Here is a 27,830-nt window from a genome sequence, read left to right as displayed (position 1 = left end):
AGCCAGTCCTTAGGTGGCGCTGCTGATATCCAGATAAGTAGGAGTTTCCAGCAGGTGATCAAGGAGGCAAAGACTAGGGCATCTGCCCTCTCCCCATAAAGAGTTCTGGCTGTTCTGATACCCGAAGACCGCCACTTTTGGGCATGGCTCCACCCTCACCCCCACAACCTTGGAAATGGCCTCGAAAGAGGCGGTCCAATACCCGACAAGTTTGGGACATGACCAGAACATGTGGGCATGATTGGCTTGGCCTCCCCGGCACCATTCACATTTGTCCTTAACCTCTGGGAAGGACCCGCTCATGCGTATTCTGGTCAAATACGCCATGTGCACTACTTTTAGCTGTGTTAGGCTCAGCCCTGCATATGAGTAGGTGAAGTTCGCCCTGTACAATGCCTCTCCCTCTTTTCATGCATAGTTCTTCCCCCTATTTTTCCTTTGTCTCCTCCAGTGTTGACCTTATCTCCTTCAGTAGTCGTCCGTACATGACAGTATAGTTGCCGTCCCCTAGTTCGCCTGTAGAGATCTGGCCAGTAGGGAGTGTCCTGGTCGTTGGGGGGAGGGACGTTGCCATCTCCTTGTGGACGAAGTTCCTCAATTGCATCTGTCGCATCCCTTTCCCTTTTAGGAACTGTAGCTTGTCCGCCAGTTCCCCCAGGATTGCTATCCTGTCATCTGTGCATAGGTCCCCTAGTGCCATTGTCCCCTCATCCTGTCTCCAGGTTTTGAAGGAGACCTCTAATGTTGCCGGGATGAATTTATGGTTCTTGCAGATGGTGGCCATGGCGAACATTGCTACTAGTCTGCAGTGTTGTTTGAGTTGGTTCCATGCTCTGAGTATAGCCACTACCACTGGCTTTTTCAAATACTTGGCTGGGGTAAATGGGAGTGCTGCCATGGCCAGTGCCTGGAGGGATGTCCCCGTGCAGGAGCTTTCCTCACTTTTTAGCCATTTTTTACCTGGGTCTTTGACCCAGCAGCACACTATCTCTGTGGTGGTTGCCCAATGGCGGAGCAGGAAGTTCGGAAGGGCCAGCCTCTCCACGTTTCTCCTTCTTTGAAGGACGCTCTTGCGGATCCTACGATTCTTTCTCCCCCCACACAAACACCATGATTGATTTGTCTAGGTTGGTGAAGAAGGCCTTGGGGCTGAAAATCGGGTGCCCCCCCCCCCCCACACACACAAAAGGAGGAGATGGTCATCTGCACCGAATGATACTCTGTGCTCTCTGTCTCCCCTCTGGATGCTTCTCCACACGTTCGTTGATCCGAGGGTGATGGCCAGTGGCTTGGTGGCCAGGACAAATAGCAGCGGGGATAAGGGGCATCACAGCAGTTTCATCCATGAGATGAATCCTTGCCCAAACCGAAACCATTCTAGTACCTCCAAGGAGGTACTTCCATTTGACTCTGTCGAAGCCTTCTCTGCAATAAGGGAGATGGTCACTTCTGGTGCCTCTTCCCCTAGTGGGTCATGATCACTTTCAGCAGGAGGCTGATGTTCGTTGTTAGTTGCCTAGACTTTGGAATCAGTGTTTAGGAATGAGATAGATCTATATGACCTGCACACCATCGACTCTTTGACCCCTATTTCTGGTTGCAGGTTGTGTATCCCTTGATGGCTTGTGACATTTTCTCGCAAAACGTCTTGTCGGCGAGGAGGGCTGTGTCCAACCTCCATAGGAGGCACTGGCCCCCCCTGACAGAAATGTTTGAACACTGGCTAGGCTGCTTCGAAGCATACCTCGCATCCTTCACCGAAGATGTCACATACCTCCAGAAGAAGCAGATCCTCCACGCACGGGTGAGCCCAAGAGTCTTTCTCCTCATCAGGGACGCCCCCTCGTATTTGGAGGCAATAACGCTGCTAAAAGGACAATACGTGAAATCCGTTAACGAGGTGTATGCTAGGCACCTCCTTGCCATGAGACGGCAATGCTCTGGGGAATTACTTGCAGAATTCCTGCGTGCCTTGCGCATACTCTGCCGGAACTGTGACTGCCGGGCGATATCAGCTACCCAGCACGCGGAGCTGCTGATCAGGGACGCTTATGTCGCGGGCATGAACTCTAAATATATCCGCCAGCGATTACTAGAAGGGGCGACACTCGGCCTCCCAGGGACAGTACAACTCTCCAACTCGCTGGAGGTGGCCTCCCAGAACATGGGGACCTACACCTCCGACCACGCGGCACTCTCGTGGGCCTCTTGGGCGTAACCATCAACGGACGCGAGTGGGACGCAAGCCTGTGCCGCGCAGCGGCCCGCCAACGCCGGAAGCCCGAGGTGCTACTTCTGTGGCCAGAGTAATCACCCCAAACAACGCTGCTCGGCATGGAACGCAACTTGTAACTGCTGTGGGAAGAATGGCCACTTTACAAAAGCCTGCCATGCCCGATCTCCCCCTAAATCTTCTAGGCCCAGCAGCGCTGCCTGCTACCTGTCGGGGCAGCCCCCTGCTGCCGCGCCATCCGCCACGCGCGACCCGTCGGCACCGCCATCTTCAATTTCGGCCGCCACATGCGACCCGTGGGGGCCGCCATCTTTAACGCATACTTCAACCGCCACGCGTGACCCACGGGGGCCGCCATCTTGGACGCCATTGCCGCTGACACCCGCGACTCATGGGGGCCGCCATCTTGGACGCCATCCACCACGCGCGACTCATGGGGGCCGCCATCTTGGGACCACTCCGCAGCCTCCCGGGAGCCCAGCTCACCCAACCGTACGCTGGCCGCCGCTACCTCCGACCGGCCTACCAACTGCCTTCCGAAGCTCGCCTCCATCACGCTCGACCAGTCCCGGCCGTACCACCTCGCAAAGTCCACGATGACCGCCCGGATCAACGGGCACGAGACGGCCTGCCTTTTCGACTCCGGGAGCACAGACAGCTTCACACACCCAGATACGGTAAGGCGCTGCTCCCTCCCAATCCTACCCACGACCCAGAAAACCTCCATGACTTCCGGATCCCACGCAGTAGAAATCCAGGGGTACTGTGTCGCGACCCTTACTGTACAAGGCGTAGAGTACACTAACTTTAAGCTCTATGTCCTTCCCCATCTCTGCGCTGCCCTATTACTGGGGCTCGACTTCCATGCCATCTCCAGAGCCTTACCTGGGCTGAGAGGTGGCAAATGGAGTTTAATGCAGAAAATTGTGAGGTGATTCATTCTGGAAGGAATAACAGGAAGACAGAGTACTGGACGAACGGTAAGATTCTTGGCAGTGTGGATGAGCAGAGAGATCTCGGTGTCCATGTACATAGATCCCTGAAAGTTGCCACTCAGGTTGAGAGGGTTGTTAAGAAGGCTTTTATTGGTAGAGGGATTGAGTGTGTTAGCTTTTATTGGTAGAGGGATTGAGTTTCGGAGCCATGAGGTCATGTTGCAGCTGTACAAAACTCTGGTGCAGCCGCATTTAGAGTATTGCGTGCAATTCTGATCACCGCATTATAGGAATGCTGTGGAAGCATTGGAAAGGGTGCAGAGGAGATTTACCAGAATGTTGCCTGGTATGGAGGGAAGATCTTATGAGGAAAGGCTGAGGGACTTGAGGCTGTTTTCGTTAGAGAGAAGAAGGTTAAGAGGTGACTTAATTGAGGCATACAAGATGATCAGAGGATTGGATAGGGTGGACAGTGAGAGCCTTTTTCCTCGGATGGTGATGTCCAGCACGAGGGGACATAGCTTTAAATTGAGGGGAGATAGATATAAGACAGACGTCAGAGGTAGGTTCTTTACTCAGAGAGTAGTAAGGGTGTGGAATGCCCTGCCTGCAACAGTAGTGGACTCGCCAACACTAAGGGCATTCAAATGGTCATTGGATAGACATATGGACGATAAGGGAATAGTATAAATGGGCTTTAGAGTGGTTTCACAGGTCGGCGCAACATCGAGGGCTGAAGGGCCTGTACTGCGCTGTAATGTTCTATGTTCTGTTACCTTAAAGTTCAGCGGACCCCTGCCCCGCCTCACCGTCTGTAGCCTCGCGACCCTTAAGGTCGTCCCACCCTCCCTCTTCGCAAATCTCACCCCGGAGTGTAAGCGCGTCGCTACCAGAAGCATAGAACATAGAACGATACAGCGCAGTACAGGCCCTTCGGCCCACGATGTTGCACCGAAACAAAAGCCATCTAACCTACGCTATGCAATTATCATCCATATGCTTATCCAATAAACTTTTAAATGCCCTCAATGTTGGCGAGTTCACTACTGTTGCGGGTAGGTCATTCCACGGCCACACCACTCTTTGCGTAAAGAACCTACCTCTGACCTCTGTCCTATATCTATTACCCCTCAGTTTAAAGCTATGTCCCCTCGTGCCAGCCATTTCCATCCGCGGGAGAAGGCTCTCACTGTCCACCCTATCTAACCCCCTGATCATTTTGTATGCCTCTATTAATTCTCCTCTTAACCTGCTTCTCTCCAACGAAAACAACCTCAAGTCCATCAGCCTTTCCTCATAAGATTTTCCCTCCATACCAGGCAACATCCTGGTAAATCTCCTCTGCACCCGCTCCAAAGCCTCCACGTCCTTCCTATAATGCGGTGACCAGAACTGTACGCAATACTCCAAATGCGGCCGTACCAGAGTTTTGTACAGCTGCAACATGACCTTCTGACTCCGGAACTCAATCCCTCTACCAACAAAGGCCAATACTCCTAGGCCTTCTTCACAACCCTATCAACCTGGGTGGCAACTTTCAGGGATCTATGTACAGGGACACCTAGATCCCTCTGCTCATCCACACTTCCAAGAACTTTACCATTAGCCAAATATTCCGCATTCCTGTTATTCCTTCCAAAGTGAATCACCTCACACTTCTCTACATTAAACTCCATTTGCCACCTCTCAGCCCAGCTCTGCAGCTTATCTAGGTCCCTCTGTAACCTGCTACATCCTTCCACACTGTCGACAACACCACCGACTTTAGTGTCGTCTACAAATTTACTCACCCATCCTTCTGCGCCTTCCTCTAGGTCATTGATAAAAATGACAAACAGCAACGGCCCCAGAACAGATCCTTGTGGTACCCCACTTGTAACTGAACTCCATTCTGAACATTTCCCATCAACCACCACCCTCTGTCTTCTTTCAGCTAGCCAATTTCTGATCCACATCTCTAAATCACCCTCAATCCCCAGCCTCCGTATTTTCTGCAATAGCCTACCGTGGGGAACCTTATCAAACGCTTTACTGAAATCCATATACACCACATCAACTGCTTTACCCTCGTCTACCTGTTCAATCACCTTCTCAAAGAACTCGATAAGGTTTGTGAGGCATGACCTACCCTTTACAAAGCCATGCTGACTATCCCTGATCATATTATTCCTATCTAGATGATTATAAATCTTGTCTCTTATAATCCCCTCCAAGACTTTTCCCACTACAGACATGAGGCTCACCGGTCTATAGTTGCCGGGGTTGTCTCTGCTCCCCTTTTTGAACAAAGGGACCACATTTGCTATCCTCCAGTCCTCTGGCACTATTCCTATAGCCAATGATGACATAAAAATCAAAGCCAAAGGTCCAGCAATCTCTTCCCTGGCCTCCCAGAGAATCCTAGGATAAATCCCATCAGGCCCCGGGGACTTATCTATTTTCAGCCTGTCCAGAATTGCCAACACCTCTTCCCTACGTACCTCAATGCCATCTATTCTAATAGCCTGGGTCTCAGCATTCTCCTCCACAACATTATCTTTTTCCTGAGTGAATACTGACGAAAAATATTCATTTAGTATCTCGCCTATCTCTTCAGACTCCACATACAACTTCCCATCCCTGTCCTTGACTGGTCCTACTCTTACCCTAGTCATTCGCTTATTCCTGACATACCTATAGAAAGCTTTTGGGTTTTCCTTGATCCTACCTGCCAAATACTTCTCATGTCCCCTCCTTGCTCGTCTTAGCTCTCTCTTTAGATCCTTCCTCGTTACCTTGTAACTATCCATCGCCCCAACTGAAACTTCACACCTCACCTTCACATAGGCCTCCTTCTTCCTCTTAACAAGAGATTCCACTTCTTTGGTAAACCACGGTTCCCTCGCTCTAAGCCTTCCTCCCTGCCTGACCGGTACGTACTTATCAAGAACACGCAGTAGCTGATCCTTGAACATGCTCCACTTATCCAGTGTGCCCAACACTTGCAGCCTACTTCTCCAACCTATCCCCCCCAAGTCACGTCTAATAGCATCATAATTGCCCTTCCCCCAGCTATAACTCTTGCCCTGCGGTGTATACTTATCCCTTTCCATCACTAACATAAACGTCACCGAATTGTGGTCACTGTCCCCAAAGTGCTCTCCTGCCTCCAAATCCAACACCTGGCCAGGTTCATTACCCAAAACCAAATCCAACGTGGCCTCGCCTCTTGTTGGCCTGTCAACATATTGTGTCAGGAAACCCTCCTGCACACACTGTACAAAAAACGACCCATCTAATGTACTCGAACTATATCTTTTCCAGTCAATATTTGGAAAGTTAAAGTCTCCAATAATAACTACCCTGTTACTTTCAGGATCATCCAGGATCATCCTCGCCATCCTTTCCTCTACATCCCTAGAACTATTTGGAGGCCTATAGAAAACTCCCAACAGGGTGACCTCTCCTTTCCTGTTTCTAACCTCAGCCCATACTACCTCGGAAGATGAGTCCCCATCTAGCATCCTCTCCGCCACCGTAATACTGCTCTTGACTAGCAGCGCCACACCTCCCCCTCTTTTGCCTCCTTCTCTGAGCTTACTAAAACACCTAAACCCCGGAACCTGCAACATCCATTCCTGTCCCTGCTCTATCCATGTCTCCGAAATGGCCACAACATCGAAGTCCCAGGTACCAACCCATGCTGCCAGTTCCCCTACCTTATTTCCTGTACTCCTGGCATTGAAGTAGACACACTTCAAACCACCTACCTGAACACTGGCCCCCTCCTGCGACATCAAATCTGTGCTCCTGACCTCTATATCTCATTCTCCCGTACCCTAAAACTACAATCCAGGTTCCCATGCCCCTGCTGCATTAGTTTAAACCCCCCCAGAGAGCACTAACAAATCTCCCCCCCCAGGATATTTGTGCCCCTCAGGTTCAGATGTAGACCATCCTGTCTGTAGAGGTCCCACCTTCCCCAGAAAGAGCCCCAGTTATCCAGAAATCTGAATCCCTCCTACCTGTAGCCACGTGTTTAATTGCTCTCTCTCCCTATTCCTCATCTCATTATCACGTGGCAAGGGCAACAACCCAGAGATAACAACTCTGTTTGTTCTAGTTCTGAGCTTCCATCCTAGCTCCCTGAAAGCCTGCCTTGTCCCCTTTCCTACCTATGTCGTTAGTGCCAATGTGGACCATGACTTGGGGCTGCTTCCCCTCCCCCTTAAGGACCCGGAAAACACGATCTGAGACATCACGTACCCTTGCACCTGGGAGGCAACATACCAAACGTGAGTCTCTCACGCTCCCACAAAATCTCCTCTCTGTGCCCCTGACTATCGAGTCCCCAATAACTAATGTTCTGCTCCTCTCCCCCCTACCCTTCTGAGCAACAGGGACAGACTCGGTGCCAGAGGCCCGTACCCCATGGCTTACCCCTGGTAAGTCCCCCCCCCCCCCCATATGTATTCAAAGCGTTATACTTGTTTCTCAGGGGAACGACCGCAGGGGATCCCTGCACTGACTGCTTCTTCCCAGTCCCTCTTACAGTTACCCATCTATCTTCAATCTTTGGTGTAACTAATTCCCTGATGCTGCTATCTATAACCCCCTCTGCCTCCCGAATGATCCGAAGTTAGAACATAGAACATAGAACAATACAGCGTAGTACAGGCCCTTCGGCCCACGATGTTGCACCGAAACAAAAGCCATCTAACCTACACTATGCCATTATCATCCATATGTTTATCCAATAAACTTTTAAATGCCCTCAATGTTGGCGAGTTCACTACTGTAGCAGGTAGGGCATTCCACGGCCTCACTACTCTTTGCGTAAAGAACCTACCTCTGACCTCTGTCCTATATCTATTACCCCTCAGTTTAAAGTTATGTCCCCTCGTGCCAGCCATATCCATCCGCGGGAGAAGGCTCTCACTGTCCACCCTATCCAACCCCCTGATCATTTTGTATGCCTCTATTAAGTCTCCTCTTAACCTTCTTCTCTCCAACGAAAACAACCTCAAGTCCATCAGCCTTTCCTCATAAGATTTTCCCTCCATACCAGGCAACATCCTGGTAAATCTCCTCTGCACCCGCTCCAAAGCCTCCACGTCCTTCCTATAATGCGGTGACCAGAACTGTACGCAATACTCCAAATGCGGCCGTACCAGAGTTCTGTACAGCTGCAACATGACCTCCCGACTCCGGAACTCAATCCCTCTACCAATAAAGGCCAACACTCCATAGGCCTTCTTCACAACCCTATCAACCTGGGTGGCAACTTTCAGGGATCTATGTACATGGACACCTAGATCCCTCTGCTCATACACACTTTCAAGAACTTTACCATTAGCCAAATATTCCGCATTCCTGTTATTCCTTCCAAAGTGAATCACCTCACACTTCTCTACATTAAACTCCATTTGCCACCTCTCAGCCCAGCTCTGCAGCTTATCTATATCCCTCTGTAACCTGCTACATCCTTCCACACTATCGACAACACCACCGACTTTAGTATCGTCTGCAAATTTACTCACCCACCCTTCTGCGCCTTCCTCCAGGTCATTGATAAAAATGACAAACAAAAACGGCCCCAGAACAGAACCTTGTGGTACTCTTGTGACTGTACTCCATTCTGAACATTTCCCATCAACCACCACCCTCTGTCTTCTTTCAGCTAGCCAATTTCTGATCCACCTCTCTAAATCACCCTCAATCCCCAGCCTCCGTATTTTTTGCAATAGCCTACCGTGGGGAACCTTATCAAACGCTTTGCTGAAATCCATATACACCACATCAACTGCTCTACCCTCGTCTACCTGTTCAGTCACCTTCTCAAAGAACTCAATAAGGTTTGTGAGGCATGACCTACCCTTCACAAAGCCATGCTGACTATCCCTGATCATATTATTCCTATCTAGATGATTATAAATCTTGTCTCTCATAATCCCCTCCAAGACTTTACCCACTACAGACGTGAGGCTCACCGGTCTATAGTTGCCGGGGTTGTCTCTGCTCCCCTTTTTGAACAAAGGGACCACATTTGCTGTCCTCCAGTCCTCTGGCACTATTCCTGTAGCCAATGATGACATAAAAATCAAAGCCAAAGGTCCAGCTATCTCTTCCCTGGCCTCCCATAGAATCCTAGGATAAATTCCATCAGGTCCCGGGACTTATCTATTTTCAGCCTGTCCAGAATTGCCAACACCTCTTCCCTCCGTACCTCAATGCCATCTATTCTATTAGCCTGGGGCTCAGCATTCTCCTCCACAACATTATCTTTTTCCTGAGTGAATACTGACGAAAAATATTCATTTAGTATCTCGCCTATCTCTTCAGACTCCACACACAATTTCCCATCCCTGTCCTTGACTGGTCCTACTCTTTCCCTAGTCATTCGCTTATTCCTGACATACCTATAGAAAGCTTTTGGGTTTTCCTTGATCCTTCCTGCCAAATACTTCTCATGTCCCCTCCTTGCTCGTCTTAGCTCTCTCTTTAGATCCTTCCTCGCTACCTTGTAACTATCCATCGCCCCAACCGAAACTTCACACTTCATCTTCACATAGGCCTCCTTCTTCCTCTTAACAAGAGATTCCACTTCCTTGGTAAACCACGGTTCCCTCGCTCGACGCCTTCCTCCCTGTCTGACCGGTACATACTTATCAAGAACACGCAGTAGCTGATCCTTGAACAAGCCCCACTTATCCAGTGTGCCCAACACTTGCAGCCTACTTCTCCACCTTATCCCCCCCAAGTCACGTCTAATGGCATCATAATTGCCCTTCCCCCAGCTATAACTCTTGCCCTGCGGTGTATACTTATCCCTTTCCATCATTAACGTAAACGTCACCGAATTGTGGTCACTGTCCCCAAAGTGCTCTCCTACCTCCAAATCCAACACCTGGCCTGGTTCATTACCCAAAACAAAATCCAACGTGGCCTCGCCTCTTGTTGGCCTGTCAACATATTGTTTCAGGAAACCCTCCTGCACACACTGTACAAAAAACGACCCATCTATTGTACTCGAACTATATCTTTTCCAGTCAATATTTGGAAAGTTAAAGTCTCCCATAATAACTACCCTGTTACTTTCGCTCATATCCAGAATCATCTTCGCCATCCTTTCCTCTACATCCCTAGAACTATTAGGAGGCCTATAAAAAAGTCCCAACAGGGTGACCTCTCCTTTCCTGTTCTTCCAACTCCAGCTCCAGTTCCCTAACTCGGCCTTGGAGGAGCTGGAGATGGCAGCACTTCCTGCAGGTAAAATCAGCAGGGACACTAACGGCATCCCTCACCTCAAACATCCTGCAGGAGGAACATTGCACTCCCTTCCCTGCCATCTCTCTAACTTTCAACCAAGATCTGGCTAACAACTAAATTTTTAAAAAAATAATAATAATCATACAATATGGTACTTACCTCACACCAATGGGTTTTATTATTCGGTTAGAGGAGGAGGGCAGGTGGGAGACACTACACGTGTAGTGTCTCGGGTTTCCTCTCCACCAGAATTTATTGTTGAGGGACTTCCCAGAAGTCCGCGGGTCGAACTTCCTGTTCCCGCCTTAAAAAATATAAAATTAAAAAAAAAAATACAACAGCAGCAAAGAGGAACAGAAACGGGACCAGGTAAGTGTTTACTTAAATACTCACCCACCAGCAGCCCCCGCACTCCGCTCCCGCTGAAACTCCAAGAGATGCTCCTGTAAGGTAAGTTAATTTAAACTTCAATACTCACCCAGCAGCAGACACTACAGTGCCCAGGACAGGACCTTTATCAGGTTGGAGGTCCAGCGACTCCTGCGAGAGGGGATCATTGAGGCTAGTAACAGCCCCTGGAGAGCCCAAGTGGTGGACGTCATGACTGGGGAGAAGCACCGGATGGTCATCGATTACAGCCAGACCATCAACCGGTACACGCAGCTCGATGTGTCCCCCCTCCCCCGCATACCTGACATGGTCAATCAGATTGCGCAGTATCGAGTCTTCTCCACACTCGACTTGAAGTCCGCGTACCACCAGCTCCCTATCTGCCCGGTGGACCGTCAATACATTGCCTTCGAGGCAGATGGCTGCCTCTACCCCTTCCTCAGGGTCCCCTTCAGCGTTACCAACAGGGTCTCGGTCTTCCAAAGAGAAATGGACCGAATGGTTGACCAGTACAGGCTGCGGGCCACGTTCCCGTACTTGCACAATGTCACCATCTGCGGCCATGACCAGCAGGATCATGACGAGAACCTCCGGCACTTCTTCCACACCGCTAAACTCCTGAACCTCCCCTATAATAGAGAAAAATGCGTCTTCCACATAACCCGCCTAGCCATCCTCGGTTACGTCGTGGAACACGGAGTCCTAGGGCCCGACCCCGACCGCATGTGCCCCCTCCTGAAGAGATGCCTAGGGTTCTTCTCCTACTATGCCCAGTGGGTCCCCAACTATGCGGACAAGGCCCGTCCACTGATCAAATCCACCATTTTTCCCCTGACGCCTGAGGCCCGACTGGCCTTCAATCGCACCAAGGCAGATATTGCCAAATCCGCGATGCATGCTGTGGACGAGTCCATCCCATTCCAAGTGGAGAGTGTTGCGTCAGACTTTGCTCTGACTGCTACACTCAACCAGGCGGGCAGGCCCGTGGCTTTCTTCTCCCGTACCTTCCATGCCTCTGAAATTCGACACTCCTCCGTTGAAAAGGAAGCCCAATCCATCGTAGAAGCTGTGAGACATTGGAGGCATTACCTGGCCGGCAGGCGATTGACTCTCCTCACTGACCAACATGCTTCATGTTGCCTTCATGTTCAATAACACACAGCGGGGCAAGATTAAGAATGACAAGATTCTGAGATGGAGGATCGAGCTCTCCACCGACAGCTATGATATCTTGTATCGACCCGGGAAGCTCAATGAGCCCCCAGATGCCCTATCCCGCGGTACATGTGCCAGCGCACAGGTAGACCGACTCCGGGCCCTCCACAACGACCACTGACACCCGGGGGTCACCCGTTTTTTTCACTTCATCAAGGCTCGCAACCTGCCTTACTCCATCGAGGAGATCAGGACCGTGACCAGGGACTGCCAGATCTGCGCGGAGTGCAAGCTGCACTTCTATCGGCCAGACAGAGCACACCTGGTAAAGGCCTCTCGCCCCTTTGAGCGCCTTAGCATCGACTTCAAAGGGCCCCTCCCCTCCACTGACTGTAACGTGTACTTCCTCAACATCATTGACGAGTACTCAAGATTCCCCTTTGCCATCCCGTGCTCTGACATGACCTCTGCCTTTGTCATCAAGGCTCTGCACAGACTTTTCACCCTGTTCGGGTTCCCCGCCTACATCCACAGTGATCGGGGCTCCTCCTTTATGAGCGACGAGTTGCGTCAGTTCCTGCTCAGCAAAGGCATCGCCTCCAACATGACGACCAGCTATAAACCCCGGGGAAACGGACAGGTGGAGAGGGAGAACGCGATGGTCTCGAAGGCCGTCCTTCTGGCCCTACGGTCTAGAAGTCTTCCAGTCTCCCGCTGGCAGGAGGTCCTCTCCGACACGCTCCACTCCATCCGCTCGCTCCTGTGTACAGCCACCAACGAGACTCCTCATGAACATATGTTTGCCTTCCCCAGGAAATCCACCTCCGGGGTCTCGCTCCCATCCTGGCTGACAGTTCCAGGGCCCGTCCTCCTATGGAAGCATGCGAGGAGACATAAAACCGAACCCCTCGTCGAGAAGGTCCTGCTCCTCCATGCAAACCCACAATATGCCTACGTGACACACCAGGACGGGCGGCAGGACACGGTCTCCCTTCGGGATTTGGCACCTGCAGATTCCCCAGCGACCATCACCACCACCCCCCACCCTACACCGTCTCCCCCCACCTCTACCCATCTACCTCATGAACTAGCACCCACAGGCCCACCAGCGACAATCACCACCACCTCCGCCCATACACCCTCGCCCCCCCCCCCCCCTCGCCGACTCAACATCTGAGTGAAGAAGAAGAAAACAACACGATCCCGAACACGCAGGTCTGGACACCGGTGCCCACACCGCAGCCGGGACTGAGGCGATCACGGCGGAAGGTCAAGGCCCCTGATAGACTTGACCTTTAAGACCACTTCACCCCCGCCGGACTCTTTTTTTTAAACAGGGGGTGAATGTGTTAAACCACGGTGTTGCATTGTATGGCATTGTATTTGTGGTGAACGTATTGTACCAATCATTCGCCACTGTATCACATTGTGTATCACATTGTATCAAGCTGTTGCCCATGTGGGCTCCACCTATGGTTCATTGTACTGTACTACACGGAATGTATCATGTTGGTGCCCTTGTGGGCTCCGCCCCTGGCTCCGACCCCTTGAGGGGAGGTATTAAGAGTAGCTGCCCTGTAGGCGGCTCTCACGAGCTGAGAAGTCGTAGGCAGGCACTGTTCGAGTCGATTAAAGCCACTCGCGTGAATTGATGGTCGCATCAATTTAATCGACTATAGCACCACAATGAAATCAGCCCTCAAACCTGACCGACTGGAACTCGACCCACAGGCCGCGGAAGCCCAAGGGATTTTTTCACACTAGCTCCGATGTTTCGAGGCCTAACTGGCCGCCTCCTCCTCGCCCTCCATCACTGACGATCAGAAGCTGAGCCTCCTCCACGCCTGGGTGAGCCATTGAATCTCTGTACAACTCGAGGAAGTCTCCACATACGCGGACGCCCTCGTGATGCTGAAGGGCCTATACGTGAGACCGGTGAACAAAGTGTACGTGCGGCATCTCCTCACCGCCAACGCCCCGGGGAATCGCTGGAGGAGTACCTACGCGACCTCAAAGTCCTCGCGCGAAGCTGCAACTACCAGGCCGTCACGGCCTCTCAACATATGGACCTCGCCGCCCGGGACGCCTACGTGGCTGGAGTCAGGTCCAACTACGTCAGCCAGCGCCTGCTCTAGAAAGACGCCCACGACCTAGAAGCGACGGTAAAACTAGCCACCTCCCTAGAAGTAGCGTTCCAAAGCCTCAACGCGTTCTCATCTGATCATGCGACCGCCTCGTGGACCCCCGACCAGAGAGTACCCCAGGCCTGTGCCGCGCGGCTGCCCGCCCAACCCGGGAGGCTACCCTGCTATTTCTGCGGCCAGCTCCAGCACCCCAGGATGCGTTGCCCGGCACGGAACGCGGACTGCAGCGACTGCGGCAAAAAGGGACACTTTGCCAAAGTTTGCCTGGCCAGGTCCAAATCCTCCAAATCGCAGGCCTGACTCTCGGACTCACAGGCCCGCAGACCCCGCAGTGTGGCTGCGTGCCTGCCGGCTCCGCCCCCTCTGGACGCATCATCTGCCTCGTGTTGTCTGTGGGGGCAGCCATCTTCAACTCGGCACACCATGTGTGACTCACGGGGGCCGCCATCTTGGCCGCCGTCTCCCACGCGGCCTGTAACGTGCGACTCATGGGGGCCGCCATTTTGGATGCCATTTTCCTCACCGCCCGACACGTACGACCGACGGGGACCGCCATCGGCAACGCCGCTCGACACGTACGACCGACGGGGGCAGCCATCTTGGGACCACCCCACCACCTCCGACCACGCCAGCTACCCGCAACTCGGCGCAGTCACCCTCGACCAGTCACGACCAAAGCACCTTCGGAACTCCATGATGACCGTCCGGGTCAAAGGACACGAAACGCCTTGCCTGTTTGACTCCGGGAGCACGGAGAGCTTCATTCACCCCGACACGGTAAGGCCCTGTTTGCTCCAAATCCTCCCCGCACTTCAAACAACCTCCCTCGCTTCCGGGTTGCACTCAGTACAGATCCGGGGGTACACTGTCACGAACCTCGCAATACAGGGCGCCGAGTACGCCAACTTCAAACTATATGTACTCCCCGATCTCTGCGCTCCTCTCCTGTTGGGACTGGACTTCCAGTGCAACCTCAGGAGCCTAACCCTGAAGTTCGGTAGGCCCCTACCCCCACTCACCGTATGTAGCCTCGCGACCCTGAAGGTCGATCCTCCCCCGCTCTTCACAAATCTCACTGCCGACTGTAAGCCAGTCCCCACCAGAAGCAGGCGGTACAGCATCCAGGACAGGACTTTTATCAGGTCCGAGGTCCAGCGACTCTTGCGGGAAGGGATCATCGAGGCCAGTAACAGCCCCTGGAGAGCTCAGGTGGTGGTCGTCAGGACCGGGTAAAAGAACCGTATAATTGTAGACTACAGCCAAACCATAAACCGGTACACGCACCTTGATGCGTACTCCCTCCCCCGGATAGCGGACATGGTTAATCAGATCGCACACTACCTGGTCTTCTCCATGGTGGATCTGAAGTCCGCATAGCACCAGCTCCCAATCCGCCCGGAGGACCGCCACTACATGGCCTTTGAGGCAGACGGTCGCCTCTTCCACTTCATCCGGGTCCCCTTCGCCATCACAAACGGGGTCTCGGTCTTCCAAAGAATGATGGACCGAATGATGGACCAGTACGGGCTGCGGGCCACATTTCCGTACATGGACAATGTCACCATCTGCGGCCACGACCAGCAGGACCATGACATCAACCTCCAGAAATTTCTCCAAACCGCCCAAGCCCTCAAACTCACTTATAACAAGGAGAAATGCGTTTTCTGCACAAACAAACTAGCCATCCCGGCTACGTCGTGGAAAACGGAGTTCTAGGGCACGACCCCGACCGTATGCGTCCCCTCCTGCAACTCCCTCTTCCCCACTGCCCCAAGGCCCTGAAACGGTGCTACGGGTTCTTTTCCTATTACGCCCAGTGGGTCCCCAACTACGTGGACAAAGCCCGCCCAATAATCAATGCTGCCATCTTCCCACTGGCGGCTGAGGCCCGCCAGGCCTCCAGCCGCATCAAGGCATATATTGCCAAAGCCGCGATGCACGCGGTGGACGAGTCCGTCCCTTTCCAGGTGGAGAGCGACGCGTCAGAGGTCGCCCTCGCCGCCACCCTCAATCAGGCTGGCAGGCCAGTAGCATTTTTCTCCCGTACCCTCAACGCCTCAGAAATTCGACACTCTTCAGTCGAGAAAGAAGCCCAAGCCATCGTGGAAGCTGTGCGGCATTGGAGGGACTACTCCCCGGGAGGAGGTTCACCCTTGTCACCGACCAATGGTTGGTAGCCTTCATGTTCGATAATACACAGTGGGGCAAGATCAAGAACGATAAGATCTTGAGGTGGAGGATCGAATTCTCCACCTATAATTACGATACAGTGTATCGTCCTGGGAAGCTCAATGAGCCCCCAGATGCCCTGTCCAGCGGCACGTGCGCCAGCGCGCAAGATGACCGACTCCGGGCCATCCACGATGACCTCTGCCACCCGGGGGTCACCTGGCTTTTCCACGACATCAAGGCCCGCAATCTGCCCAACTCCACTGAGGAGGTCAGGGCCATGACCAGGGACTGCCAAATCTGTGCGGAGTGTAAACCGCACTTCTATCGACCAGATAAGGCTGACCTGGTGCCCCTCTACTAACGGCAACACGTATTTCCTCAACGTCGTTGACGAGTTCTCCCGCTTCCCCTTTGCAATCCCCTGTGCCGACATGACCGCTGCCACCGTCATCAAGGGCCTACATAGTATCTTTACCTTGTTCGGTTTCCCCACTTACGTCGACAGTGGCCGGGGTTCCTCGTTTATGAGCTACGAACTGCGTCAGTACCTGCTCAGTAAGGGCATCGCCTCAAGCAGGACTACCAGTTACAACCTCCGGGGAAACGGACAGGTGGAGAGGGAGTACGCGACGGTATAGAAGGTCGTCCTCCTGGCCTTACGGTTTATGAATCTCCCAGTTTCCCACTGGCAGGAGGACCTCCCCGACGCGCTCCACTCCATTAGGTTCCTCCTTTGCACAGCCACAAACGAGACCCCTCATGACAGTCTCTTTGTTTTCCCTAGGAAATCCACCTCCGGGGTCTCGCTTCCGTTCTGGCTGAAGACACCAGGGACGCTCCTACTCTGCAAACACGTAAGGAGCCATTAAGTCCGACCCCCTGGTCGAGAGGGTCCAGCTCCTTCACGCAAACTCCCAGTACGCATACATAGAACACCCTGACGGCCGATAGGATACGATTTCCCTCCGGGACCTGTCACCCACAGGCTCCCCTACCACCACCCCAACCTGCCCCCCTCAACCTACACCGACCAATGCCCCCGCCCCTACATGGCCTCCACACCCCCTCCTATACTTCCTCCTGAAGACACGCTCCCAGAGTCCACGCCTGTGCCCGCACCGACGGGTTTACCACCCGTGCCGCACTGACGTGTTCGACACCCGGGCCCGCTGCGGTACCAGAGCTCCGGCGATCACAGCGCACGATCAGGGCGCCAGACTGACTGAACCTGTGAGCCCTTCACCCCCGCCGGACTTCAATTTTTTTAACAGGTGGTGAATGTATTGTACCAACCATTCACCACTGTATCACATTGTGTATCACGTTGTATCATGCTGTTGCCCATGTGGGCTCCACCTATGGACCATTGTACTGTACTACACGGAATGTATCATGTTGGTGCCCTTGTGGGCTCCGCCCCTGACTCCGACCCCTTGAGGGGAGGTATAAAGAGCAGCTGCCCTGTAGGCGGCTCTCACTAGCAGAGAAGCAGGCACTGTTCTAGTCGATTGAGGCCACAGTTCACTTCCACTCACTGTCTCGCGTGAATTGATGGTTGCATCAGTACTGTATTGTGCATGCCTGGGCTTGTCCAGGCTGGCTCCGCCTGTGGCTCCTCCCCTCAGGCTTATGTATAAAGGTGGAAAGTCTCCGCCTCCGACCTAGTTCGGGATCAGAGGCCAGGATGCTTGCTGTTTAGTGTATTTAAGCCTCAGTTACGTTCATCACTCGTCGTGTGTTTATTGGTGGCTTATCAGGCAACTAGGATGTTAGCCTAACCATCGACGCCCACATCCAGTAAATGAATAAAAATAAATCTTTGGACGTTGCCTCGAAGAAGGCTGTCCAGAACCCCAAATGTCTGAGGCATGCCCAGAACATGTGGATGTGGTTGGCCGGGCCTACCTGGCACCATTCAAATTTGTCCTCCACCTCCGGCAGAACCTCATTCGGGTTCTGCTTGGATGCACTCTACACCACTCTCAGCTGCATTAGGCACATTTGGAAGTGGAATTTACGCTATTCAGTGCTTCGCTCTAGAACCCCCACCCTATTTCTATCCCTAGTTCTTCCTTCCATTTTTCCCTTGCCTCATCCAGCGGGTAATGTGCCTCTTCTAATAGTTGGCTTTACAGGTCTTTGCAGTTCCCCCGCCCCTAAAGTCGCCCGTGTCCAACAGCTCATCTATCAGTGAGTGTCCTGGTGTCCGTGGGTATTTTGTTTCTTTACGGAGGAAGATTTTGATTTGTAAGTGTCGTAGTTCATTCCCATTGGGCAGTTGAAACCTCTCCGTCAGCTTCTCGAGCGTTGATAATCTGTCATCCGTGTAGAAGTCCCTAACTGTGTTCCCGCCCCCCCACCCCCACCCCCCCCCCCCCCCACCCCGTCTCCACCTTTTAAAGGTAGCATCCATTGTTGCTAGTGCGAACCTGTGATTGTTGCAGATGGAGGTCATGATATAATGGCAGCAACTTTTACTTTTCAATTGCATCCTGTGCTCTCAGCTCAAACGCAAGCATTAGCTGAACCTGCACTGCCAGGCTGAGCAGTTTGCTTGGAGCATGAAGGTTAATATTCATAGCCTATAACTCTAATGCTGGTTTTTCGGAATGCCACCCTCAGTGAATACCCACCTGGGGCAGCACGGTAGCATTGTGGATAGCACAAATGCTTCACAGCTCCAGGGTCCCAGGTTCGATTCCGGCTTGGGTCACTGTCTGTGCGGAGTCTGCACATCCTCCCCGTGTGTGCGTGGGTTTCCTCCGGGTGCTCCGGTTTCCTCCCACAGTCCAAAGATGTGCGGGTTAGGTGGATTGGCTATGCTAAATTGCCCATAGTGGCCAAAATTGCCCTTAGTGTTGGGTGGGGTTACTGGGTTATGGGGATAGGGTGGAGGTGTGGACCTTGGGTAGGGTGCTCTTTCCAAGAGCCGGTGCAGACTCGATGGGCCCAATGGCCTCCTTCTGCACTGTAAATTCTATGATTCTATGACCTGTCGCAATAGGATTCTCAAACTTGCCCAGTCGCCCGATAGTTCAGCAGCCCCATAACACTGGGTTGATTCGAAAGTGTGTGTATTAGGGGTTAATGCAGCAGGAACAATGATCGTCACTCTCCGGAATTAGTGTTGCTTGAATGGCCACAATTGCTTGAGAAGCCAGACTCTAAGCATGGCAATGGAGCTGAAATTGAACTGTCACAGCTGCGGAAAAATGCTCAATCTTTAAATGCTTTTCCAATTGCGCAGCTCTGATGTTCAGTGGCATTGATGGGGGGGCGGGGGAGGAGAGGACAATCCTTTCCTGCATTTACACTGTCAGGAAACATGCCTAGGGCTCTCTCATGATTTTTTCCAGTCGTGCCACCAAACACACCCTCACTGATCTGGTGCGGAAAATCCTGGCCACAGATTTCAGGTGATTGGCAAAAGAATCAAAGGAGACAAGGGGAAGCATGTTTATTTTACAGAGTGGGTTTTTAATGACCTGAATGTACTACCTGAAGGTTGCCAAAACCAAATGCATTGGTAACTTGTGACGATTGGAAAATATTGTGACGATTGGAAGCTGTTAGGAAAATTGTGTTATAAATGTAGTGGGCAATTTTAAGGGTTAAGAGCTGGGGTTAGAATGTGTTTGTTTCAAAATAATTCTGTTCTGCAGGGCCTGAGTGGTTTTTGCAGCCAGCAGGTGAAATTGATGAAGGAATGCATTTTTCAGGCTGGGCTAATAATGCACAGTGGTTTGCCTAGGGAAGTCCCGGGGAAGTTGATGTGCTTTGCAGCCTGCAGAGATCATTTGGTTTTTTTAGATTGGGGAGATGAGGCTATTGCTAGGTGGAGCCAAGGAAGGCAGAGAGACATTTTCAGAAACTGTGCAGAGAGGTCGTTTTGGAGAAAGCCGTCAGAGAGAGAGAGTTTTGGAGAAATGTTTTTTGAGAAATGTTTTTGGATTTGAAGTCTGATCTGGCAACTCTTGACTTTTTAGACCACAAGAAAAAGCAATTTTCTTTACCAGTAAGATATTTTTAAAAAACGTAATAACATTTTAAAGGAGAGCAGTATTGTCTGAAGACAAGGTAGAGGTTGAAACAACCAGATTCTTAAAGGGTTCCAACACGAGTCAGAATCTGTTCTGTAACGCAAGTATTACTTTATGCCATGCTGGTTTAAGCTGGATTGAGAGCTGTATGTTTATTTTCTTATTGTTTAATGGAAAATTGAGTAGTGGTATTAAGGGTTAATTGTAAGCTGCTCTTTTTTGGGTGTGAAGTTAAAAAGTTGAACAGTGTATTTATAATAAAGTTTTGTTTTAAAAATACCAAAGCCCTAATTTTCTCATGCAATCAATCATTGAGCGAATCATTCTTTCCGCACAGTTTTAAAATAAACTAAAATATTGGGGTTTCAGTCGAGTATCCTAGCCACTGGTGGGGTCTAGCCTGGGATCACAATAAACTTTAAAAGGGAATTGAGTCAGTGCTTACAGAAGGCCAGTTTGCAGAGCTACAGAAATGATGCTCCCAGAGCAGGTGAGTGGGATTTGTTTGATATTCATCCTCTGAGCCAGTACAGGGATGATCGGCAAATAGCCATATTATTCTATGATTACATGATGTATTGTTGTACAGGGCTGCTTGATTTCAAGTAACATCTCATTCTTATTTGCATTTAGTTCTACTGATCCTGGCATTGACAGAAGAACTAATATCCACTGCACAAGAATTGCCTCTTAACTCAAGTTCTCAAAATCATCTAATAGACTTAACTACTGTAAGCACAGTGCTTTCCAAACCTAGTGCTAATTCCAAAATTATGGATCATACTAACTGGCACAGGACCTCAGATTCTCATGGAGGTATCTTAAAATATCTTCAAATAGTCGATAACATCAAGATGATGGATACCAGCTTAATAGAACCTACGCCTACTGTCATCCAGTTACCACCATCAGTCTCACCACAGGACATTGCCCATAATTATCTCAGAACAATGGAGGTCTCTGTTTCCATGTATAATCGAAGCACTTTGTATCCAGAGCCGACATCTTTAAAGAAAAGACCGTCTCTACTTCATAAAAATGAATTGGTGCAGCCTGTACAACTTCATGGAAATGTAATATTGCATTCTTCATTTATGACTAGAATGTACCACAATGAATTTGAGACAATTTCTTCATCGGTTAACCTTCAGCCCGAACTAGTTTTAAGATCCTCTGATATTCATAAATTTACTATGCTTAAATTTTCAAATGAGACCGACAACCTGCACAACCTTAAAAATCTCTGGCAAGTTACAGAAGAAAAGATTTTACAGACATCATTTCTTCCTGCCTTACCAACTAATCTGATACTTAGTTCCATTTCTCAGGTCACTTCTATTTTTGATAGCTTGTCATTAAAATCACAACCAGGTTTAAACCTGGATTTGTCTACCGTAACGAGTGACTATACCCCATATGTAGATAGACTTGAGGGTTTATTGAAAGTTGGTGATCAACACCTGCCAGCCATGCTTGAATCTTATATTTCAACCTCTGTGATAACACTCAGCACGATGGAAAGTGATTCTTCTTCTAATGGCATTCTGACCACTACATCTACACCTGGGATCTCTTCAACCTTCTCTGAGTCTGATTCAACAGCAGCAGGAAACTTCCTGAACAGAGTAGTCCCTGCAGGAACGAGGCCCCCTGAAATGTCCAGCAACATTTCTCATGTAACTGAAGTAGATAAGCCTCCACAAAAAGCACTTATCTGTCTCAGCAAAATTGACATAGCCTGGATTATTTTGGCTATCAGTGTGCCTGTTGCATCATGCTGTAAGTAAGGAATTTAATTTCACTATGATATGGGTATATTAATTTATATATTCAGACTATATGTGACTACAATAATGATGAACAATTCAACACAGGCTTCAATGTCCAGTAAAACTGAAAACAAACCTCAGAAATCTTTATCCACAATGAAGAGCTTCTAAGACACCTTACTCTGAAATGTGTGTAGAAAGGTTAATTTATAAAGTTTAATGCCACATCAGCTTAACTAGAACATTACTTCAGATTTAATCTAAGTATATCCAGAAAAAGGGCCACAACAGGGAGGATGCTTTAATGTGGTAAAGTCTAAGTGTGATGTCTCTAATTCTGAAAATATAATGTTGGAAAATATTACCACTTCCAGATATAAGGGAGTGATCATGATATAGAATGCTCTGAATTTGAGTAAGTCTGCATTTAGCAGAGCATGGTTGGGCTGAGATAGGTCAGTGTGAAACTATCCATCAAAAATCAGAAATTAATACATGCCTTTGGTTGTGGGGGGGGAAGCCATGATTGAGTGGCGGAGCAGACTCGACGGGTGGGCCGGGTAGCCTAATGCTGCTCCGATATCTTATAAGACCACTGGAAGGTCAAAGTATTTCCAGATTGAATATTGTGCTTAATTTCATCAAGAATATATAAAAAGGAAGAGAGAGGTGAAAGTAAACATAGGCCTCTTAGAAAAATGAATCTTGGAGATAGTTATCATAGAATCCCTACAGTGCAGAAGGAGGCCATTCGACTCAAATCTGCACGAACCCTTCAATGAACACTCAACACATGTCCACTCCCCCGTGCACCCTGCCCTGTCCCTGTAAACCCATAATCTAACCTGCACATCCCTGGACACGAAGGGTCAATTTATCAGGCCAATCAAACTATACCATACATCTTTAGACTGTGGGAGGAAACCAGAACACCCAGGGAAAACCCATGCAGACACGAGGAGAACATGCAAACTCCAAACAGATAGGGTTCCAAGGCCCGTATTGAACCCCGGTTCCTGGCGCTGTAAGGCAGCAATGCCAATCACTGTGCCACCGTGCCACATGTTATGGGGAACAAGGAAATGGCAGAGGAGTTAAACAGATATTTTGCATCAGTCGTTACGGTGGAAGATACTTCGAAAATCCCATTACTACTGAAGAACACAGGGAGGAAGTAAATACCATCACCATCACTCAAAGAACAAAGAAATGTACAGCACAGGAACAGGCCCTTCGGCCCTCCAAGCCCGTGCCGACCATGCTGCCCAACTAAACTACAATCTTCTACACTTCCTGGGTCCGTTTCCCTCTATTCCCATCCTATTCATGTATTTGTCAAGATGCCCCTTAAATGTCACTATCGTCCCTGCTTCCACCACCTCCTCCGGTAGTGAGTTCCAGGCACCCACTACCCTCTGCGTAAAAAACTTGCCTCGTACATCTACTCTAAACCTTGCCCCTCTCACCTTAAACCTATGCCCCCTAGTAATTGACCCCTCTACCCCGGGGAAAAGCCTCTGACTATCCACTCTGCCTCTTATAATCAGGTCGCCCCTCAACCTCCTTCGTTCCAGTGAGAACAAACCATGTTTATTCAACCGCTCCTCATAGCTAATGCCCTCCATACCAGGCAACATTCTGGTAAATCTCTTCTGCACCCTTGGCTGCAACATGACTTGCCAATTCTTATACTCAATGCCCCGGCCAATGAAGGCAAGCATGCCGTATGCCTTCTTGACTACCTTCTCCACCTGTGTTGCCCCTTTCAGTGACCTGTGGACCCGTACTCCTAGATCTCTTTGACTTTCAATACACTTGAGGGTACTACCATTCACTGTATATTCACTACCTGCATTAGACCTTCCAAAATGCATTACCTCACATTTGTCCGGATTAAACTCCATCTGCCATCTCTCCGCCCAAGTCTCCAAACTATCTAAATCCTGCTGTATCCTCTGACAGTCCTCATCACTATCCGCAATTCCACCAACCTTTGTGTCGTCTGCAAACTTACTAATCAGACCAGTTACATTTTCCTCCAAATCATTTATATATACCACAAACAGCAAAGGTCCCAGCACTGATCCCTGTGGAACACCACTGGTCACAGCCCTCCAATTAGAAAAGCATCCTCCCATTGCTACTCTCTGCCTTCTATGACCTAGCCAGTTCTGTATCCACCTTGCCAGCTCATCCCTGATCCCGTGTGACTTCACCTTTTGTACTAGTCTACCATGAGGGACCTTGCCAAAGGCCTTACTAAAGTCCATATAGACAACATCCGCTGCCCTACCTGCATCAATCATCTTAGTGACCTCCTCGAAAAACTCTATCAAGTTAGTGAGACACGACCTCCCCTTCACAAAACCATGCTGCCTCTCACTAATACGTCCATTTGCTTCCAAATGGGAGTAGATCCTGTCTCGAAGAATTCTCTCCAGTAATTTCCCTACCACTGAAGTAAGGCTCACCGGCCTGTAGTTCCCTGGATTATCAAAGAACAAAGAACAAAGAAATGTACAGCACAGGAACAGGCCCTTCGGCCCTCCAAGCCCGTGCCGACCATACTGCCCGACTAAACTACAATCTTCTACACTTCCTGGGTCCGTATCCTTCTATTCCCATCCTATTCATATATTTGTCAAGATGCCCCTTAAATGTCCCTATCGTCCCTGCCTCCACTACCTCCTCCGGTAGTGAGTTCCAGGCACCCACTACCCTCTGCGTAAAAAACTTGCCTCGTACATCTACTCTAAACTTTGCCCCTCTCACCTTAAACCTATGCCCCCTAGTAATTGACCCCTCTACCCTGGGGAAAAGCCTCTGACTATCCACTCTGTCTATGCCCCTCATAATTTTGTATACCTCTATCAGGTCGCCCCTCAACCTCCAAGGGTATCCTTGCTACCCTTCTTAAACAGAGGAACAACATTGGCTATTCTCCAGTCCTCCGGTACATCACCTGAAGACAGTGAGGATCCAAAGATTTCTGTAAAGGCCTCAGCAATTTCCTCTCCAGCCTCCTTCAGTATTCTGGGGTAGATCCCATCAGGCCCTGGGGACTTATCTACCTTAATATTTTTTAAGACACCCAACACCTCGTCTTTTTGGATCTCAATGTGACCCAGGCTATCTACACCCCCTTCTCCAGACTCAACATCTACCAATTTCTTCTCTTTGGTGAATACTGAAGCAAAGTATTCATTTAGTACCTTGCCCATTTCCTCTGGCTCCACACATAGATTCCCTTGCCTATCCTTCAGTGGGCCAACCCTTTCCCTGGCTACCCTCTTGCTTTTTATGTATGTGTAAAAAGCCTTGGGATTTTCCTTAACCCTATTTGCCAATGACTTTTCGTGACCCCTTCTAGCCCTCCTGACTCCTTGCTTAAGTTCCTTCCTACTTTCCTTATATTCAACACAGGCTTTGTCTGTTCCCAGCCTTTTAGCCCTGACAAATGCCTCCTTTTTCTTTTTGACGAGGCCTACAATATCTCTCGTTATCCAAGGTTCCCGAAAATTGCCGTATTTGTCCTTCTTTCTCACAGGAACATGCCGGTCCTGAATTCCTTTCAACTGACACTTGAAAGCCTCCCACATGTCAGATGTTGATTTGCCCTCAAACATCCGCCCCCAATTTATGTTCTTCAGTTCCCGCCTAATATTGTTATCATTAGCCTTCCCCCAATTTAGCACATTCATCCTAGGACCACTCTTATCCTTGTCCACCAGCACTTTAAAACTTACTGAATTGTGGTCACTGTTCCCAAAATGCTCCCCTACTGAAACATCTACCACCTGGCCGGGCTCATTCCCCAATACCAGGTCCAGTACCGCCCCTTCCCTAGTTGGACTGTCTACATATTGTTTTAAGAAGCCCTCCTGGATGCTCCTTACAAACTCCGCCCCGTCTAAGCCCCTGGCACTAAGTGAGTCCCAGTCAATATTGGGGAAGTTGAAGTCTCCCATCACCACAACCCTGTTGTTTTTACTCTTTTCCAAAATCTGTCTACCTCTCTGCTCCTCTATCTCCCGCTGGCTGTTGGGAGGCCTGTAGTAAACCCCCAACATTGTGACTGCACCCTTCTTATTCCTGATCTCCATGCATATAGCCTCGCTGCCCTCTGAGGGGTCCTACCACAGTACAGCTGTGATATTCTCCCTAACCAGTAGCGCAACTCCGCCACCCCTTTTACATCCCCCTCTATCCCGCCTGAAACATCTAAATCCTGGAATGTTTAGCTGCCAATCCTGCCCTTCCCTCAACCAGGTCTCTGTAATGGCAACAACATCATAGTTCCAAGTACTAATCCAAGCTCTAAGTTCATCTGCCTTACCCGCAATACGTCTTGCATTAAAACATATGCACTTCAGGCCACCAGACCCGCTGTGTTCAGCAACTTCTCCCTGTCTGCTCTGCCTCAGAGCCCCACTGACCCTATTCCCTAGTTCTCCCTCAATGCTCTCACCTTCTGACCTATTGCTCCCGTGCACACCCCCCTGCCATACTAGTTTAAACCCTCCCGTGTGACACTAGCAAACCTCGCGGCCAGGATATTTATGCCTCTCCAGTTTAGATGCAACCTGTCCTTATATAGGTCACACCTGCCCCGGAAGAGCTCCCAGTGGTCCAGATAACGGAAACCCTCCCTCCTACACCAGCTGTTTAGCCACGTGTTTAGCTACTCTATCTTCCTATTTCTAGCCTCACTGGCACGTGGCACAGGGAGTAATCCCGAGATTACAACCTTAGAGGTCCTGTCTTTTAACTTTCTGCCTAGCTCCCTGAACGCCTGCTGCAGGACCTCATGCCCCTTCCTGCCTATGTCGTTAGTACCAATATGTACAACGACCTCTGCCTGTTTGCCCTCCCCCTTCAGGATGCCCTCTACCCGTTCGGAGACATCCTGGACCCTGGCACCAGGGAGGCAACATACCATCCTGGAGTCTCTTTCACGTCCACAGAAGCTCCTATCTGTGCCCCTGACTATAGAGTCCCCTATTACTATTGCTCTTCTGCGCTTTGACCCTCCCTTCTGAACATCAGAGCCAGCCGTGGTGCCACTGCTCTGGCTGCTGCTGTTGCTTTCCCCTGATAGGCTACCCCCCGACAGTATCCAAAGGGGTATACCTGTTCGAGAGGGGGACAACCACAGGGGATTCCTGCACTGACTGCCTGCCCTTTCTGGTGGTCACCCATTTCTCTGCCTGCACCTTGGGTGTGACCACATTTATATAACTGCGATCTATGACGCTTTCCGCCACCTGCATGCTCCTAAGTGCATCCAATTACTGCTCCAACCGAACCATGCGGTCTGTGAGGAGCTCCAGTTGGGTGCACTTTCTGCAGATGAAGCCATCCGGGACGCTGGAAGCCTCCCGGACCTGCCACATCTCACAGTCAGAGCACAGCACCCCTCTAACTGACATTGCGTCAATTAATTAAAATTAAAAGTTTTTTTTTAATTTAAATATATTTTTTAAAAAAAATTTAAGTTACTGTTAACTATCTGTTTCCTAGCACTAAATTTCTAATATAAATGCGAAAGTTAAATATAATACTCTCCGATCTCTGGCTTAGATACCCCTCTAAATTATAATTAAGTAATTATATTTAATTCGTTACCAATGCTTAATTTTTAAAATTTAGTGTAGATTCCCAACCAGCCACTCAGGTCACAGCTTTTCTGTGATGTCACTTCAATTTCCCCCCCCGACACACACAATTTGAAAAAGGCATAAAAG

At 50.1% G+C, this 27,830-nt stretch overlaps 1 protein-coding gene across 4 annotated transcripts in view; it reads left to right on the top strand.

Annotated features, from left to right (window-relative positions):
- The first annotated feature begins 1,641 nt into the window (after positions 1-1,641).
- LOC140425369 (uncharacterized) overlaps positions 1,642-27,830 on the top strand; it is a 122,376-nt gene continuing 96,187 nt past the window's right edge. For all 4 annotated transcript variants that reach the window (XR_011947843.1, XR_011947844.1, XM_072509566.1 and 1 more), the window contains exons 1-2: positions 1,642-2,910; positions 20,951-22,096. Coding sequence is in view for 2 of the 4 variants with exons in the window: in XM_072509566.1 (XP_072365667.1) it covers positions 2,625-2,910; positions 20,951-22,096 (1,432 nt within the window). In the remaining 2 variants the exon portion in view is untranslated. The remainder of the gene's footprint in view (positions 2,911-20,950; positions 22,097-27,830) is intronic.

This window comes from Scyliorhinus torazame, chromosome 6 (assembly GCF_047496885.1).
Source record: "Scyliorhinus torazame isolate Kashiwa2021f chromosome 6, sScyTor2.1, whole genome shotgun sequence".
In the NCBI taxonomy this organism is placed as follows: domain Eukaryota; kingdom Metazoa; phylum Chordata; class Chondrichthyes; order Carcharhiniformes; family Scyliorhinidae; genus Scyliorhinus; species Scyliorhinus torazame.
Note: the sequence above shows the minus strand (reverse complement) of the source record. Positions and strands in the feature narration are given on the sequence as shown.